Source organism: Raphanus sativus, chromosome 7 (genome assembly GCF_000801105.2).
Source record: "Raphanus sativus cultivar WK10039 chromosome 7, ASM80110v3, whole genome shotgun sequence".
Classification (NCBI taxonomy): domain Eukaryota; kingdom Viridiplantae; phylum Streptophyta; class Magnoliopsida; order Brassicales; family Brassicaceae; genus Raphanus; species Raphanus sativus.
This window is the reverse complement of record NC_079517.1, coordinates 86,472-103,238: the sequence shown is the minus strand read 5'-3', so window position 1 is coordinate 103,238 and position 16,767 is coordinate 86,472. Positions and strand designations below refer to the sequence as shown.

At 36.0% G+C, this 16,767-nt stretch overlaps 3 protein-coding genes across 13 annotated transcripts; 1 reads left to right on the top strand and 2 right to left on the bottom strand.

Moving 5' to 3' along the window:
* The first annotated feature begins 3,112 nt into the window (after window positions 1–3,112).
* Window positions 3,113–4,992, top strand: LOC108818085 (protein OCTOPUS-like). Its single transcript, XM_018590947.2, has one exon. The coding sequence runs from the start codon at window positions 3,297–3,299 to the stop codon at window positions 4,884–4,886; it is 1,590 nt and encodes a 529-aa protein (XP_018446449.1). The 5' UTR covers window positions 3,113–3,296; the 3' UTR covers window positions 4,887–4,992.
* A 121-nt stretch (window positions 4,993–5,113) lies between these two features.
* On the bottom strand, window positions 5,114–7,972 carry LOC108818084 (protein NRT1/ PTR FAMILY 8.2). The gene is made up of 5 exons (XM_018590945.2): window positions 7,915–7,972; window positions 7,254–7,388; window positions 6,917–7,134; window positions 6,276–6,826; window positions 5,114–6,158 (listed from the first exon to the last, which is right to left on the bottom strand). The coding sequence occupies exons 2-5, from the start codon at window positions 7,351–7,353 to the stop codon at window positions 5,312–5,314; spliced, it is 1,716 nt and encodes a 571-aa protein (XP_018446447.1). The 5' UTR covers window positions 7,354–7,388; window positions 7,915–7,972; the 3' UTR covers window positions 5,114–5,311.
* A 3,556-nt stretch (window positions 7,973–11,528) lies between these two features.
* LOC108814389 (putative tRNA (cytidine(32)/guanosine(34)-2'-O)-methyltransferase) lies at window positions 11,529–15,679 on the bottom strand. Of its 11 annotated transcripts, none has more exons than XR_008937004.1 (13): window positions 15,506–15,674; window positions 15,387–15,422; window positions 15,155–15,298; window positions 14,902–14,951; window positions 14,716–14,824; window positions 14,553–14,613; window positions 14,400–14,452; window positions 14,221–14,313; window positions 14,058–14,121; window positions 13,806–13,913; window positions 13,324–13,550; window positions 12,463–12,580; window positions 12,021–12,402 (listed from the first exon to the last, which is right to left on the bottom strand). XR_008937004.1 is itself a non-coding variant. In XM_018586949.2 (13 exons), the coding sequence occupies exons 2-12, from the start codon at window positions 15,411–15,413 to the stop codon at window positions 12,489–12,491; spliced, it is 999 nt and encodes a 332-aa protein (XP_018442451.1). In that variant the 5' UTR covers window positions 15,414–15,422; window positions 15,506–15,674; the 3' UTR covers window positions 12,021–12,402; window positions 12,463–12,488. The 11 variants fall into 11 exon arrangements, 9 of the variants coding, with proteins under 9 accessions (XP_056847225.1, XP_056847223.1, XP_056847222.1 ...); XR_008937005.1 differs by having other exon boundaries at window positions 12,021–12,386; XM_018586949.2 differs by having other exon boundaries at window positions 12,463–12,551.
* Between the last annotated feature and the right edge of the window lie 1,088 nt (window positions 15,680–16,767).

Sequence of the window (16,767 nt, the reverse complement as noted above, 5' to 3'; positions counted from 1 at the left end):
GAGAAGAACAGAAGACGGAGGAGGATGTCAGATTAGTGGTTGGCGGCGGAGGAGAAGAAAATGCGGTGAGAAGAACATAAATTTTCTTTTCTGTTAACTGCTGAGAGAAAAAGGATATAATCGTAATTTTATGTTCTTTTTTGCTTTGAAAACGTGAATAAAGTGCTTCAGTAGCAAAATGTGACTTATTGTGACATTATAAAGATGAAAAGTGACTTAAGACGTAAATTTTTCTGAAACAAATACCAGCGCATGAGATAATGAAATACTGTACGTGGGGACTCTTTTCCTCACTTGAAGAACTTATACATACACACGCTTCAACACATTATGCTTGGTAAGCATCGAACTCTTCCTGTTGGTCTGACATGACTTATTTTACGTCTAGTTTAAGTAACACTTTGAAAAATCCTACGATTAATATTGTTTTTTATGTATACAAACTCAACTCTCAGTGACTCAAATACATAACTTATTCCATCACACACGATGAAACTGACAAAATAATACTTGCAGACAGAAAAAAAAGAGAGAGAGAGAGAGAGAGAGAGAGAGAGAGACAAAACAACAAATGAGATTGATGGCGTGAGATTGCTTTTTCGCTTTTCTGCTTTTTCTGGGCTCTTTAGGTTGGAATCTTTGAAAATCCAATGCATATCTTTACTTATATTTGAATATATATATATAATATGAGAATAGTTTGTATTTATTTTCTACCCCAGTTAGATATCTCTTCTCACATCTCTATATGACATATGTTATCTCATATCTCCATGACCTATATTATTTGCAGCCAAACCATAAACGTTAAATGGATGAAACAAAAGTACTTCGGTAAGTTACAAACAAAAAAAAAGTACTTCGGTAGCTGTAAATAAAGAGACGATTTCAAAAATAGAAGAGAAAACAAAAGATCCAAATACAGTGTTTTTGTAGTTTACAAAAAAAAAAAAATACAGTGTTTTACGATTAGAAAACGCGATCCAATCTTTAATGTCCATATATGATTTTACATTTGACGTGTATAAACAACTACACATACAATATCTCCAAGGACGAAATTATCAAAATACTATACTAGCCCAATATTTAACTAGATCTAAAATATAATTTAGAGTAAAAATGTTCAAACCCTTTTTATTTTCAGTATATAATAAAATAAAAATAAATTTATTTTATAAATTGAATCATTTATTTATTTATTGTTCATTATTCTTTTTCAACAAGAAAAGAGTACTATTAAAATATAAAATCAATTGTATCATCAAACTACTACATTTCAAAGCTAAAAAAAAATCAATGGAAATGGTCCCAAAGTAAGATAAATATATATACATAGTTTAACGTTGTATATGTACGTTTCTTTAGCTTAGCCGACAGATAGCAAGACAGTCTAGAAGACTCATTTGTCAAGGTAAATAATCTATGGGAAAATTCATTAAAAATACACGGACTGTATTTCTTTTGCTGAAAAAATACACAAACTTTTTTGGCTTCCTAAAAAATACACAAACTAATTTTGATTATCCATAAAATACACGAACTTTTAAATTTTGAAGGTTTCACACCTCGATTTTAACGGTGTAAACAGTGACTAACAGAATAGTAAGACGCCGTTAGACGTCGTTAACTCTGATTAAAAAGTTCATGTATTTTATGAACAACCAAAATTAGTTCGTGTATTTTTTGGGAAGCCTAAAAAGTTCGTGTATTTTTTCAGCAAAGTTAATTTAGTATATGTATTTTTAAGGAATTTTCAAATGGAGTTTGGATATTTCATATACTATTCAGAGGCTAAATATCTGGATCCAATACATATCCAAAATTTTATATTTGAAAACTTTCGGTTTGGTTTTGGACCGAATATTTCCGGTTCAGTTTCGATCCAAGTTTTTAAATCCGGCTAAAATATCTAGACCTAATCTTGACATTAATTTTAGCCGGATTCAAAAACTTGGATTGGAACTGATCCGAAAATATTCGGTCCAAAACCAAACCGAAAGTTTACAAGTATTTGTTGGGTCCAAAACTCTTCCACTTGAAAGAATTGAAACCAAAAAGAACTGATCCGAATAGACATAAACCTAATAAAATCGACATGAATAGATTCAATCCGACAAGATCTTTCTGCTAACAATTTTGTTATTATTTTTGCAATATTTTTTAGTTTTGTTTTTGTAACAGAAATATTTTTAATTAATATGAAACTTTCAATGTAAAATTTAGAGTTGTTTGTGAATTTTTAGATATATATATGATAGATTTCGACTAAATTGGACTAAACAAATATTTGTAAACTTTTGGTTTGGTTTTGGACAGAATATTTTTGGGTCAGTTCCGATTCAAGTTTTTAAATCCGGCTAAAATGTCTAGACATTTTACAAATATAAAATTTCGGATCTGTATCATGTGATAGAGAATGTGTTTTTTTCAGGTCTTTGGGTCGGGTTTAGGCCGTTTTTTCCGGATATGGATCTTTCAGATCGAAAATATTTGGTCCAAAACCAAATCGAAAGTTTACAAATATAAAATTTTGGATATGTATTGGGTCCAGATATTTAGCCTCTGAATAGTATATGAAATATCCAAACTCCATTTGAAAATTCCTTAAAAATACACATACTAAATTAACTTTGCTGAAAAAATACGCAAACTTTTTAGGCTTCCCGAAAAATACACGAATTAATTTTGGTTGTCCATAAAATACATGAACTTTTTAATCAGAGTTAACGGCGTCTAACGGCGTCTTACTATTCTGTTAGTCAATGTTTACACCATTAAAATCGAAGTGTGAAACCTTCAAAATTCAAAAGTTAGTATATTTTATGGACAATCAAAATTAGTTTGTGTATTTTTTGGAAAGCCAAAAAAGTTTGTATATTTTTTCAGTAAAAGAAATTCAGTCGGTGTATTTTTAAGGAATTTTCTCCTAATCTATCGCTCACTGATCACTATTTGATATTTAATCAAAACCATTATTATTATTTTTAAAGAAACAAAGTTGAGAATGCAAGTGAACCTTCTTTTTCAACTAACAAAGATTTGCACAGATTTTATCTGACACCTGCAAAGTCCAAAATTTCCAGGCCCATTGCAATTTCAATATATTTATTAATTTAAAAAAAGATTTAGTATAATAGAAATAATTATATAGTTTTGATGTATCTTCATCTCCTTTGTCTTTCAATGTCCGTTGATATCAGACGAATGCTTCAGACATAAACAACTCTTACAAAAAACTCTCACTAAGCAAAAAAGCAGAGAGTAAAAGAAGGATCACTCATCGTATTTGTCTCATGAATCTATCCGCCGACCAAGATAGCGTCGGCGCAGAGGAAGTAGCTCCGCCGTCTCAACCACATCGGCTATCCACATCCTGCGATGTTCACCCAGAGGAGCGCTTCTCCGGGTTTTGCCCTTCCTGTCTCTGCGAACGCCTCTCCGTCTTAGATCACAACGGCGCTCCGCCGCAGCCGGCGTCTTCTTCTTCCCGGAAACCAGCCACCGCAGCATTGAAAGCTCTCTTCAAGCCCTCCAGTGCGAATGGGAACGGTCGGGTGAGAGCAGGTTTCTTCCCGGAGCTACGGCGAAGCAAATCGTTTTCAGCAAAGAACAAGGAAGGAATATCAGGGGGGTTAGAGCCACAGCGTCGGTCTTGTGACGTGAGGCTTCGTGAGGAAAACAGAAACAGAGAAGGTGGGAAGATGGAAGATGAAGGTAGGAAGTCAAGCGTGAGTGAGGCAGTTGCGGAGGAAGAAAAAGGAAGTGAGTGTGAGATTGTGAATGAAATGATAGAGGAGGAAAAAAGCTGCGAGATTGCGGAAGAGAAGGCAATGAAGGAGTACATGGATCTCTATCCACAGACAAAGAAGCCATCCTCCGTCAGAAGCTTCCCTTTCTTTTCGGCGGCCTCTGTTTTCAGCAAGAAGCTTCAGAAATGGAGGAACAAGCAGAAGAAGAAGCCACGGAATGTACAGCTCCCTGTGGAGAAGGCACAGCCTAGAGATACGCAATCGGAGATCGCCGGCCGGAGATCTAGCGACACTGATCCTAGATTCTCCCTCGACGCCGCCGGTAGATTCTCCGTGGACATAGGTCGCATTTCGGTGGACGAGCCGAGAGCGTCGTGGGATGGCCATTTGCCTCCGTTGGCTAGGGTTCCTCCACCGCCGTCGATGCTATCAGTGGTGGAAAACGCGCAATCAGACATGCAGGTTCCTACTGTGGAAGAAACGTCGATGATGATTAATGGTGGAGAATCCGACGACCCGATTATCATCATACCAGGTGGATCGAGTCAAACCCGAGACTACTACACGGAACCTCCTTCGTCGCGGAGGCGGAAGAGCCTCGACAGATCCAATTCAATTAAAAAAGCAATGGAGATGGAGGAGGTCAAATCTAATGTAAGGGTTTCTCCGGCGGCGGCGACGATAACATACACCTCCTCCTCCTCCATGGTGAATCAAAATGGTGGTGATAAGAAATCATCCAGACGATGGGGAAAATGGAGCATGTTCGGTTTTATCTACAGGAAAGGTGTTAGCAGCAAGGACGAGGAGGAGGATGATAGGTATAGCCGTTCCAACAGCACGGGTGTGGTGGAGAGGTCATTATCCGAATCATGGCCGGACCTCAGGAACGAAGCAGGAGGAGGACCCAAGATGAGGAGGAGTAACAGCAATGTGAGCTGGCGGAGCTCCAGCTCCAGGAATAAGAGTTGGAGGAATTCGTCCAAGGATGGAGGAGGAGACAACGGAATGCTGAGGTTTTATTTGACACCCAGTTGGAGAAATGGCGGCGGTGGTAGTGGGTGGGAGAAGACTGCGGCCAAGGCAAATAGTCACGGCCACTCTATTGCCAGGAGAGTCATGAGGCTCTATTGACCCAACATTATTTGAATTTTCCCTCTTTAATTTTCATTCATTTCTGTCTTTTTAAGTATTGAGATTATATATATATATATATATATATGTATTTTGAGTTTCTAAACCGCGGATTACTATATCAGAATAAGCCTTTTGGAACAACGTAATACAGTATTCCCGCATTCTATGTTTCTCACTTTTATCAGAGAAACCAAATTTGGAATTCGAGAAAAAAACAGGTCAGATAATCATAGGACAAGAAAAAATCTACTAATCAGCAGTTTCAGTTCAAAACCAATATGCTATGCAGCTGTTCTTTGGTACTGACTAATAAATAAATATAAGATTGTTTGTAAAAAATAAAAGCAATATAGTAACTGTTAAGTAAATTAAGGAAGGAAGATTACTGCCGCCGCCGACGTACTGTAATTGACAAAGTTGCATCAGAGAGCATGGCCTGTGGCTTTCTTGTAAGTGTAGGATTTGGCAATCCAAAGGTAGACGAAGAAATTCAAGAAACTCAAAACGGCCAATAACCAATAGTAGTAATCAAGATGACCTCTGTTGAGGTTATCAGCTATCCATCCTGCTCTTCCACCTGTCGTCGTCACTTTAGTAACCACCGTCACCAGCAATGTGCTTAGATAGTTCCCTAACGCCACCGTCGTCAGCGCCAGTGCCGAGCAAAGACTCCTCATTGCATCTGGCGCTTGGTCGTAGAAGAACTCCAGCTGCCCTACAAATGTGAACACCTCTGCGCAACCTACGAAAAAATACTGCGGAACTTGCCAGAATATGGAGATTGGAACCTCTTCCGCATCGTAGAGATTGTGTGTTCGCACGTAGCTTAACCTTGCCACCTCTAGGATTCCGGCAGATACCATTGAGAAAATAGAGATTAAAAGTCCGATCCCTATGCGTTGAAGCTGGGTGAAGCCACGTTCATTGCCAGTGAACTTCCTGGCGAAGGGAACGATAAGCTGGTCATAGACAGGGGTCCAGAAGAGGACACTGAGAATGTCGAACAAGGCGAGGGATGCGGAAGGGATGGTGAAGTTAGGACCCATGCTTCGGTCCATAGTGTTGCCTTGTAGCACGAACATTGTGCTAAATTGGCTATAAACCGCAGCAAAGACGATCCCTGAGGCCCAAACAGGCAAGAGACCGATCAGTGCTTTCAGCTCTTCTACTTGCGTCACTGTACATAGCTTCCATCCCGATTTAGCTCCTTCTTTCTTGTCATTATTACTCTCTGTCTCTACTACTACTACTGCTGCTCTGTCAAAGAATCTGCAAAAAAAATGTTAAAATTAAAAAAATGTCTTCAAGAAAAAAAAAAGAAGTTAGATCATAAATAACAAATTAACACCAACAAACAAAACAAACTACAGCTCTCTCGGACTTTACGTAAGTTTAGGGGTGTGTTCGAGCTTGCGGCTTCCTTGGATACTGCTTTCAGCATCGTGGATCTCGTAGAGAAGAGAATCATCTTCAGGGACTGTCACTTTGGATTTTCTGAAAGAAGCAACGATGACTTGAAGCATTCTTGTGATGGGGCTTCCTCCTGGTTTCTGAAGCCTATAGAATTTGCTTCCGGCGAAGAACAAGAGGACGGCCAAGGCCATGGCCACGGTGGGAACCCCGAAACCCCAGCCCCAACCAACATTCATCTGAATCCAAACGAGGACTGAGGCAGCGAACATTGCACCAACGTTGATCACAAAGTAGAACCAGTTGAAGAAAGAGCTCTTAGATTCTTTCTCCTCTTCGTCTGTGTCGTCAAACTGATCAGCACCAAAGGAGGAAACGCATGGCTTGATCCCTCCTGTCCCCAGTGCGATCAAGTAGAGCGCTACGAACGTGATCGCGATTTGGCCTCCCGTTGCGTGGCAGTTTTCACCGTGGCAGGTTGGTGTTAGACCAGGAACCGAAGCTGATAACGTCAATAGCGTCATTCCCTGTTGTTTCCAGCATCATTTCGATCGTCAAAGAGAGAAAAACAAATATAATAAAAAATGGTAAATTATGATGATGAAGATGAAACTAACGGAAATGTAGATGACGACGAAGGAAGCGATGGTCCAGTAACGACCAAGATAAGCATCGGCGAGAAAAGCACCGATCAAAGGAGTGGCGTAACATGTTCCCGACCAGTTTGTGACACTGTTGGAAGCTGCTACGTTTCCCATACTGAGATGTTTCTCTATATAGTTCACCAGGTTTGTACTCATTCCATAGTACGCCAATCTTTCACAACACTCAGTCACTGCCCCCCCCCCCCCCAACAAATTACCCAATTCAATACTCACAAAGAAACCTATTTGGTTTTAACTTTAATTTAAACCAACTATTAATTTGTACAAAGAAAAAAAGGCTTAGCATTACCGAGAATGAATCTGCAAGCTTTCCAGGTTCCTGTTTTATTCTTGTTTGCTGGTTTCTTGTGAATGTCAAGTGTTCCATCTTGTGTATATTCACTATCCATCTTGTTGTCCTTATTAAAAATATTATTCAGCCTCTCTGTGTAAAGGAAACATGATCGTTTGTTTAATATCGTTGGGTGTCTATAATAAAGGAGAATCAAAGAACAACACAACAAATGTAAAAATCTAGAGACACGTTACCCACAATTTGATTGGTATGAGAGTATTTAACCCAAGAAAACAAAAAAAAAAAGAAGAATCCATATCACTGACTTGTTTCTCAAGTTAAGTCTGCTGCTAAGCAAAACACAAACGATCGATTGTTTAAAGAGAAGAGAGCCTAATACACACGAACATTGTATATGAAGAGGATCGAACGCAAACATACAGAACATATATAGTCTGAGATATTTGTGGATCTGAGACTCTGTTTAAAGCGCACACTATCCTCGGGATTTGTGCCATTACGTACTATCAGATGGACAATGTTCTTTACCTAAACACAGATCGAGGATCTGACATTTTAAACAAACAGATATAACAAACAAAACAGAAACAGATAGGCAACATTGATAATTAAACAAACCGACTGAGGAAAAACTAATTAATCGTTCCGTACGTACCTTCCCCTCGTACGACGGTGGCTCTCGCTCTGCCGGACGCTTTGAGGAGGAAGATATTTTTTTTGGGGGGGGGGGGGGGGGGGGGGCTTGAGCGTTTTGCTTTGCTACCATATCTGTATTTATAGCACACTGAATATACTGAACAGAATCTGGTTTGGTCTTTATTGCCAAGTACGTCCCTCTATTTCTATTTATTTTTTCTTTTTTTTAGAATTTGACTACTCTCTCTAATCCCCCATCTTGCCGGTTATCTGCGTATTTGAATAATCTTTTAAAGTTTTGTTAGCATGTTAGAAAAATCTTATTTTTAGTTTAACCCGAAAGACCGTGACCGTGTATAAACAGGGACATAAAAATCATAACAATATTATCTAATTGATCCAAAAGAAAAAAATAACAATTAAATTTGTATATAAATAAACCCATAAATTAATATCGTGATCTTTTTATTAGGTAAACATGATTTGTCATGAAAAACAAAAAAATAAACAAGTTTTAAAACCCGTACTCATAATTATTTTCCAGATGGACGAGTCTTACTCATGTATTTACTGCGTGCCATCAATTTATGACCAATGCATGTTCTATTCTTGAGGTCAGACAACTTAACAGGAAAGAATATCAAGTGATGCTGAACGTACGTGGAAGGATTTGTGTCCAAGTACATCTGTAAATTGGTGTCGAAAAAAGTACATTTGTAAATTGGTATAAATAATTGAAAATTAAGATAAAATAATTTTGTAAGTCACGACAGATAATTTTATAAATGTTCTATTTTTTATAAATCAATATATCAATTTCTATAAGTTGTGTTCTACTAATTATTTTATGTAGTATATAAATATAAAAGAAATTAATCAAATATTATTACACTTTCTATAGTTTTAAAAATTAATTACTATAAATTATTATCTGTAATATCATTTATACTATTTGATAAGTGATATCAATTAGTTCTAGAATTATCTTTTACTTTATAGACTATTCATCGGTTCTTTAAATACCAAAAATTTAAACCCGTTCGGATATTTAAACAATTTCGGTTCGGATTTGGTATTATTTTTTCGGATCGGATTCGGTTCGGCTTTTTGGATTCGGTTTTTTTGCCCAACCCTAGTGGGGATTTATTATTTACAGCTAGTGTTTATAGTGATTTTAATTCATTTACTCTCGTAACAGACTCTTTTCTTATCTCAGCACTTTAAATAAATTTCGCTTCTTTCTCTCCATCTCTCCATCTCTCTACCCTTGCAATTTCTCCCGCCATTTGTTTTCTCGCTTCCATCCTCTCTCCGGGATTCAAGCGATTTTTTCTCCTCCTCTCTCCACTTCTCTCCCTGCGAGTTTGTGACTATGACGACTCCACCGCACCACATTCAAAGCATCGGAAAAGGGAACGAAACCGAGGAAAGGGAAAAGGAGGTAACTTCTAATTAGAAGCTTGTACCTTTTTATCTTCACGGTCTTTGCGGTTGTATTTGGTTCGCCTATGAAACTTTTTGTTTATGGTTTGATGGTGTATTTGGTTCGCCGCAGGCAACGGAGATGAAGAACTCACCGCACCATATCGTTGACATTGAAAACATCGAAAAAGAGAAAGCGAAAAATGCGGTAAATTTCTTCATTTGGTTCAAGCTTGTACTTGAGTAAATCTAGGGTTTGATGAAACTTTATGTTTATGCGCATTGTATTTGGTGTTTCGCCTTTGCAGGAACCGGACAAATTTCGTTCTACTTCATTGGGAGAGAAAGATCAACAAACGAGGTATCTAGACTTCAAAGTTTGTGATTTTTGTGATTAAATCAATGTGTTTATGCGTTGTTTTTGTGTTTTGCAGGAACAAGACATATCTTCTCTCTTGACGAGAATGTTTTCTTCTTTGGGCTTCAAGGAAAAGAAGGAGAAATATAAACAAACCGAGGTATCTAACATGCAATAGGTTGAAATAAATTGTGTATGCACCAATAAAATGATTTTCGTTGGTGATCATGCGTTTTTATAAGTTGTAATATGTTAATATGTTTTGAAAAATCAAATCTTAATATGGTATATATTAATTTAGTTTTACATATTAAAAATGTTTAGTTTTAATGTTTCTTTAAGGGTTATATGTAAATGAAGAAATAACTATTCATAAGAAAAACATATGCAAATATTGAGCAGAAAATAAGAGGAAATTATGAAGAAAAAAAAAAAGCTAGAACAAAAGATTTATCTTTCAATAGATGACGTTAGCCCAACAATCTCATTCAAATGGATATTGTTTTACCAGAAAGGTATCGGTTCATAAACTAAAACCGAAAAGTTGTTGAATGAAAAAAAAATGAGCCATGTAGATACACGTTTCACTTTGGTGGGAATATGAGTGCTGATCAAATAAGCTTGAAATTGATACGTCATTTGAGTAGGACATGTGCTAAAAATGAAAACAATTTGAAGACACATGCTTATGCATATTACTTCACAAAACTTATATGGTAGAGTTTAAACTCTGTCAATGTTCAAAAAACGCTAAGTAGTGGGTTAAACTTCATATTGTTTATGTGGATTTTTGAATGTTTTTATACCAATTTTTTAAAAATCATTTAGAATTTTTGTTTCGTTTTGCTTTAATTTTTTTTAAAATAGACCTGTGTAAACCGACTTTTAGAACATTGTCATTCATATTTGATTTCACAAAAGGAAACCTATAGTAAATTTGTTTAACTATATACATATAAATTCATTGTATTTCTTATTGCAGCTACAGTGTGTAGTATGAATTCAAATAATTAACGGAAGCATGAAAGAATCAATCAATTTTTTTCTCAGAAAAAGGTATGAGTCAATATAAAAAGTAACGAGTTAAAACTTAAAAACATGATGGATAAAGTCTTAAACATGGAGAAAATAAATTGAAGCTAATGAAAAACATATAAAACAGAATAAAGCCCATTAATATTAAGCTTATGGGGCTTGAAAAGTATCAACCCACGGATGGCGCTAATATTAAATAGATTCTCAGAACAGTCCCTCACTGCCTTCTTAATTACATCAAAGTCTATAACTCGTGTGTGTAATCGTTGGTTCATCGATCAAATAAACATTTAACTAGCATTTATTACACTATTTAGCAAATTTTTTCCAAACACTGTATGTAATGCTTATTTGTATATTTGAGGGTAGAATGTACACAAAAGAAGCTGGTGAATTCTACTGCACCTTTTGTGCCGCGTTGCCGAATGAAGCATGTTTAGACCGCATGCGCTTGACCATAACGTAACATGTCCTTCTTGTCTCTGCGGTGTCGAGTCGGTACTGTTTTTTGCTTGCTGTTTTTTGAACTTTGCTTCCTGTTGAGATAACTATGGGATTTTTTTCTATCGGGCGTTCTCCTCCAGTAGTGTCCGGAGGTGGAAGTCAACCACCTCTGTTGAAGCTGCTTGGAACCATTTCGGTGAGTGTTCGGTTGAACGTCCCTTCTAGCCATTCTCCTGTTCATGAAGTTTTCTAATTGAGCTTGAAGTGCTCAAGTCTGGGAGACATACATTGTTGTTTTTTGTTCTAGTCGATTTCTCGACTTCAAGTATTTCATTGTAATGAACTTGAATTTAAGTACTTAGATTCTTAGGACTTTTTTGAAAACTTTTTGTGGCTTCTAAGCAACCAATAAGAAGATACATCGTTACATATGTATTTGATAGATTTAAAATAAGAGACAAAAGCAGAAATCAGATTGATTCTCTTCTTGTCAGCTTTGCTTTTTTTTAGGTGATATATTAGGGGGTCCTACCCATTGTTGCCAGACTACTGTTTCTCTTCGGATTAAACAAACCACATCGTCTTTATAAAAGAAAACTCCACAAGCTAATGGTTTCTGTCCTGTTAAAAAAAACAACCATATTACTATATACAAATTAAACACAGCTAGATCATGAACCATCTATCTATAAAGAAACTTTGCTCACTTATTTTCATATACAAACCCTCTATTTTCCATTTGACTTTATAATTTCTCACCACCATACCATAACTCTTCATCAAGACGTTCACTTCTCTCCCCCCCCCCCTATAAATACTCTTCAGATCACGTCTCTCACGTCTCCATTTTTTGTTTTTTCTCTCTCTCTCTCTCTCTCTCTACAGAGTCCAGGCACAAGAATATGTCTCGAAGAGGATCCAAAAGAGTGAGCTTTAGTTCGGACCCTGAAGAAGAGAACGAAGAACCGATCATCTACCCAACACACAACGGTCTCACCTCCTCACGACATGGTCGTCGGAGGGTCGTCAGCGGCGGAGTTTTCAGTTTCCACGTCAGGAGTTCGCCAAGAGCGAGGAGATTACTCCGGCGTATTGGAGCCGAAGTCGCCAAAACGTTGCGTTTTATGTCATGGGGAAGGAAGAGTAGTAGTAGTAGTAACACCAAAGCTACGCTGTCTACTTCTTCTACTTCGTCTTTGTCTTTGTCTTGTTCCTCTTCATCGTCTATGTATCTGGTGAAGTCAAAATCTGTAAACGAGTCAGAGTCTCACCGTGCAGAAGCCATTGAGGACTGCATCGAGTTCTTACACTCTTCTTCTTCGTCTCTGTCGAGATCAAACTCCATCTCTGCCTGGTCTTGCTAGATATGTTTGACCCACCCAACTCAGGTTCGGGTCCTCCATTTTGTGATGTAAAAGAGTTTAAACTGATAGATCAGTTGATTAATATATCTAATCCTTTTTTTTTCTTAGCATCTCAATGATTCATAATTAGATATATATATATAGCTACTACAAATTTGTTATAATTCCTTAGACAATAAAACCACTTCTTGGCTTTATCTCGACAAAATAATACAATCCTACGGTCAATAATTAGGACAACTTTTATTCCCATCATATATATGAACAAAAACAAGATTTTAATGACGTAATTGTTTACATTATCATGGTTTTTTTCACAAGTCACACCGTTCACAACTATGTTCAGATTTCTTTTTCTAGTAAGTTGTATAGAGCTTTGGCATTTCAATGAACCATTAATCGTTGAATTCACTATTACGTTCAAACTATTAAGAGTTTTCATTATTACGCAGAAGGAAGTGGGGGCCAGTTTAGAATTTTTACCATAGGTTTAAAACAAAGAAAAACACAAAGTGGGGGCCAGTTTAGAATTTCAAAAAGAGGGTAGAAAAATCACAGGAGGACCATGAAACAGAGAAAGCTTCCTTCTTTATTGACCCAATACTTTGTCTTCATAACAAAAGGAAAATACATAAATAAAAAAATATATTTAATTTAAAATTCCCCACTCGATAATAAAGCATATAATTTTTCTTAAGAAAATATAAACTCATCATAACAAAATATCAAGAGGTTTCAGACACATTACTACAGCATCTCTTTTAAAGAATCCAATGAAAAGCTTTTTCATTGTTTATATTATTACCTCATGCGTGTCTTGGATGCTTTGTGCTGAAGCTTTCTTGAGCTCTAGAGCTCGTTTGTAAGGCGGTGCGATCGGAGGCTGAACCGGGTCCAAACTCTGGTATGACGATCCATCTGCTTCTTTTGGGAGTGGGTAAGACCGGTCTGAGTCATAACCGGTTAAGTCACCACATGCCAAGAATGGAATATAAACTTTGTTGGGTCCTTCAAGCCAACCACTACTGCAATCTGCAAGGAGTACCAAGAATATCTCTCTCAAGTAACATTTAACCAAAAAAAAAAAAGAAAAGGGACTCTTCTCTTCTGGAAGGTGACGTAACAGGAAAGTAGATTTCCTTGTCTTGCCCAAAGTGTAAAATTCACATGAAGAGAGCAATCTTTTTAGGTGAGAGTTTGGTTGAGGAAGAGTAAACTGAAAGAGTATTACTCAACAATACCTTCTCTAACTTTGAAGAGAAGGTAAAGATAAAAAGAGATTTTTACCTAGATGGCTTCCACCTGAAGGACTGCCCACTTTCTGCAAGAGACGATGCAGATCTCTCGGGTTAAATCCTTCTGGTGGAGAGTAATTTTCGCAGACTGCAAAAGCCTCTATAAGAAAAGAAAAAAAAGAGTGTAGAAATGCATTCAACATTTTACATCTTTGATGATTAACCTTTAAGTGAAAGCAAATAATACTTGCACAAGTGAAATGAAAGTTAATACTCTTTTTACAGAAAACAAAGATATATATACCTATACTAGAATTGCGGCTGCTTTTTGGTTTTGCAAAGGTTACAGTTGGGAAAAACAACTTGAGCTACACACATATATAAATAAAAGCAAATAACTATATATCAGTAAAAAGTGACAGTTGATGATGATGATGATGATAAGAGCAACAATATGTAAAACTTACCTGACAAAACAAGAGACTTGTATCTTTTCCACGGAATATCTTCGCAATGAATTTCCCTCCTTCTTTAAGAATATGTGTTACAATTGTTAAGCCCTGATGCGAAAAAAACAAAAATTAACAAAAAGAGATTTATTTTGTCACTATAGATGAAACAAATGCTTAAAAAGTTAGAAATTTACCGCTAGTATGAGCTGGGACTGGACAAATTCATCCATGTCATGCAAACCGGTAACTAACATACCAAATTCCGGAAGAACGTTATTTTTGGATAGAGTATATTATCTTAAAATAAATTAAAAAAAAAAAATGAAATGTGAAACAAAACGTTTTACCATCTGGAGCACCATCACAAACAACCAGGTCTGCCTTGCTACCATCAAAGTGTCTGATAACCTTTTGAGAAAACACACACACACACAAAAAAAAAAAAAAGAGGGTAAGCTATAGAAATAAACACATAATGTGAGAGAGAAAGAGAGAGGATATAAAATTCACCAGTTGGGCAGTACGAGCATTAGTAATGTCCCCTTGAACCTGGATGACACCTTCGATTGGAGACATAGGCTGCAAATCTATGGCCACTATAAGAGGAAGATCTCCTTCTCTGGTCAACAAGGGTGTTAATTTTCAAAAAAAAAAAGAGAGAGCAGAATTAAAACAATTGGAGAAAGAAAAACGAACTTTGACTCAGCTGAGGACTTTGCTGGAAGATACAGTTGACGACTCAAAACCTACAAAATGAAAGTTGACTAATAATAAGATTCAGATTATTAACATGTCTCTCTCTCTCTTAGGTTAACCACTAGGAATGCTAATCGAGGAAGAGAACACCGAGATTGCAACTTACTCTCAACTACAATCCTAGGTAGAGACTAAGTTAACAGACAAAATGAGAATCACCACACACATGATGATGTGAAGCAAACATACATACCTGACTCCAGCTACCAGGGGCAGCACATAAGTCTACAACCCTCTTCACACCTTGGAAAATGTTGAATTCCTCATCAATCTGAAGAAGCTTAAACGCACTTCTGGCACGCCATCCTTCTTCTTTGGCTTTTCTATAGTATATATCCTGCCCACAAACAACAAGAAAATTGCTTCTATGATAACGTACTAGTAATAAGCAAGCTTTGATATTCTTATGGCCAATGAATACATACTCTTTTGTCCCGAGAGGCTTTTCCCATCTCTTCTACCTAAGAAAAAAAAAGAAAAGACAAGTCAGAGATATGTTAGTTAAACCATGAGGGATTTCTCTCATAGACATTCTATCAAACACCTTAAGGGCAACAAAAGTAGTCTTCGCCCAAGACAATGCAAAAAATCACCAGATTATACCCTCCTAATTTCCAGACGTATGCAGCAGCTTAGAAATATTTGTAGAAGATAGTATTCTGCTTGAGATCAGAGAACAAAACAGTTTGTTTTTTTTTTTTTCTTGTGTTTCATCTGTTTTTGTGCCCTTCGCAATTGCCAAGAAAAATACGAAACAGAGCACCAAGAATGCTAACTGGGCCTGAGCCCATGTATTATTATTATTATTATTGAAATTTCGAGTAAAAGATGTTCGTGTGTAAATTCCAACTGTCGGCCCATTTATATTCTGACTTTTAACTTCCTTCATCTTTTTTATCCTACTTGCAATTTTTAATTTGACTTTCATAATTGTCATCTAATCATCTGATTTGGAATAATATATTTCATTTCAAAAACAAACTAAAAACTAGCCGTGGATTCCTAACACATTCCAAGAGCACTGGGTTCCAATCTTGTTAAGAAAAATTACATCCATCTACTGATTTCATTTCTTGCGGAAATATAATAATATAAAGATTTTTTTTGTGACAACAAAAAAAAATATTTGAAAACTTGATTTTGACTAAATTTTTGCATTTATTCAAAGCGGAACTAACATACTACAACAAGATAATGCAAGAGAATAATTAAAACATATTAGATTAAGATCAGTACTGATTAATAAACAAAATGATTTTTAGCTGGTCATCATAAAACCTGGAGAATTCGAGCTATACAAATGATTATTATATACACATGATCTCAAAATTACTTAATTATATACGGTTCAAAATACTGGTTAACCATTAGTATTAGAGCATCTCCAATATATTACTTTATATTTTATTCTAAAAGAGTACAATACCAAAATTAAGTAAGATTTTACTCTGATGTATCACTCTATTTTCTACTCTAAAAAATAATATTTTAAAATTATTATATTTTATTTTATTAATAATTGTTAATAATATCTTACACTTTTAAAATTTTACTTATTAACTCCAACTATTTTATGTTTACAAAAATTTCTTGAAATAAAATTTATTTGAATCAAACATTTATTATTAAAAATATATAGAAATCACAAACCAAAAAATAAGAGACAATATATAAGTTATTTCAATAATGAGTATTATAAATATTTTTTCCATTAATGATCTACTAATGTATTGCGTAGTGGAAAATAAGCTTTTTTATCTTTGATATTTTTAAATCAAGCATTATAATAGTTTTGTTTTGTGATTT

What these genes read in the sequence shown, in the direction of transcription:
- LOC108818084 (XM_018590945.2), bottom strand. Translation starts at nt 7,353, where the DNA reads ATGGATAGTGAATATACACAAGATGGAACACTTGACATTCACAAGAAA. An exon ending in AGCTTGCAGATTCATTCTCG is followed by an intron (nt 7,135 to 7,253) that starts GTAATGCTAAGC and finishes GGGGGGGGGCAG; the next exon opens with TGACTGAGTGTTGTGAAAGA. An exon ending in TCGTCGTCATCTACATTTCC is followed by an intron (nt 6,827 to 6,916) that starts GTTAGTTTCATC and finishes TGGAAACAACAG; the next exon opens with GGAATGACGCTATTGACGTT.
- LOC108814389 (XM_056991243.1), bottom strand. Translation starts at nt 15,413, where the DNA reads ATGGGAAAAGCCTCTCGGGACAAAAGA. An exon ending in CCCCTGGTAGCTGGAGTCAG is followed by an intron (nt 14,952 to 15,154) that starts GTATGTATGTTT and finishes TTCATTTTGTAG; the next exon opens with GTTTTGAGTCGTCAACTGTA. An exon ending in TTGTGATGGTGCTCCAGATG is followed by an intron (nt 14,453 to 14,552) that starts GTAAAACGTTTT and finishes TTGGTATGTTAG; the next exon opens with TTACCGGTTTGCATGACATG.
- LOC108818085 (XM_018590947.2), top strand. Translation starts at nt 3,297, where the DNA reads ATGAATCTATCCGCCGACCAAGATAGCGTCGGCGCAGAGGAAGTAGCT.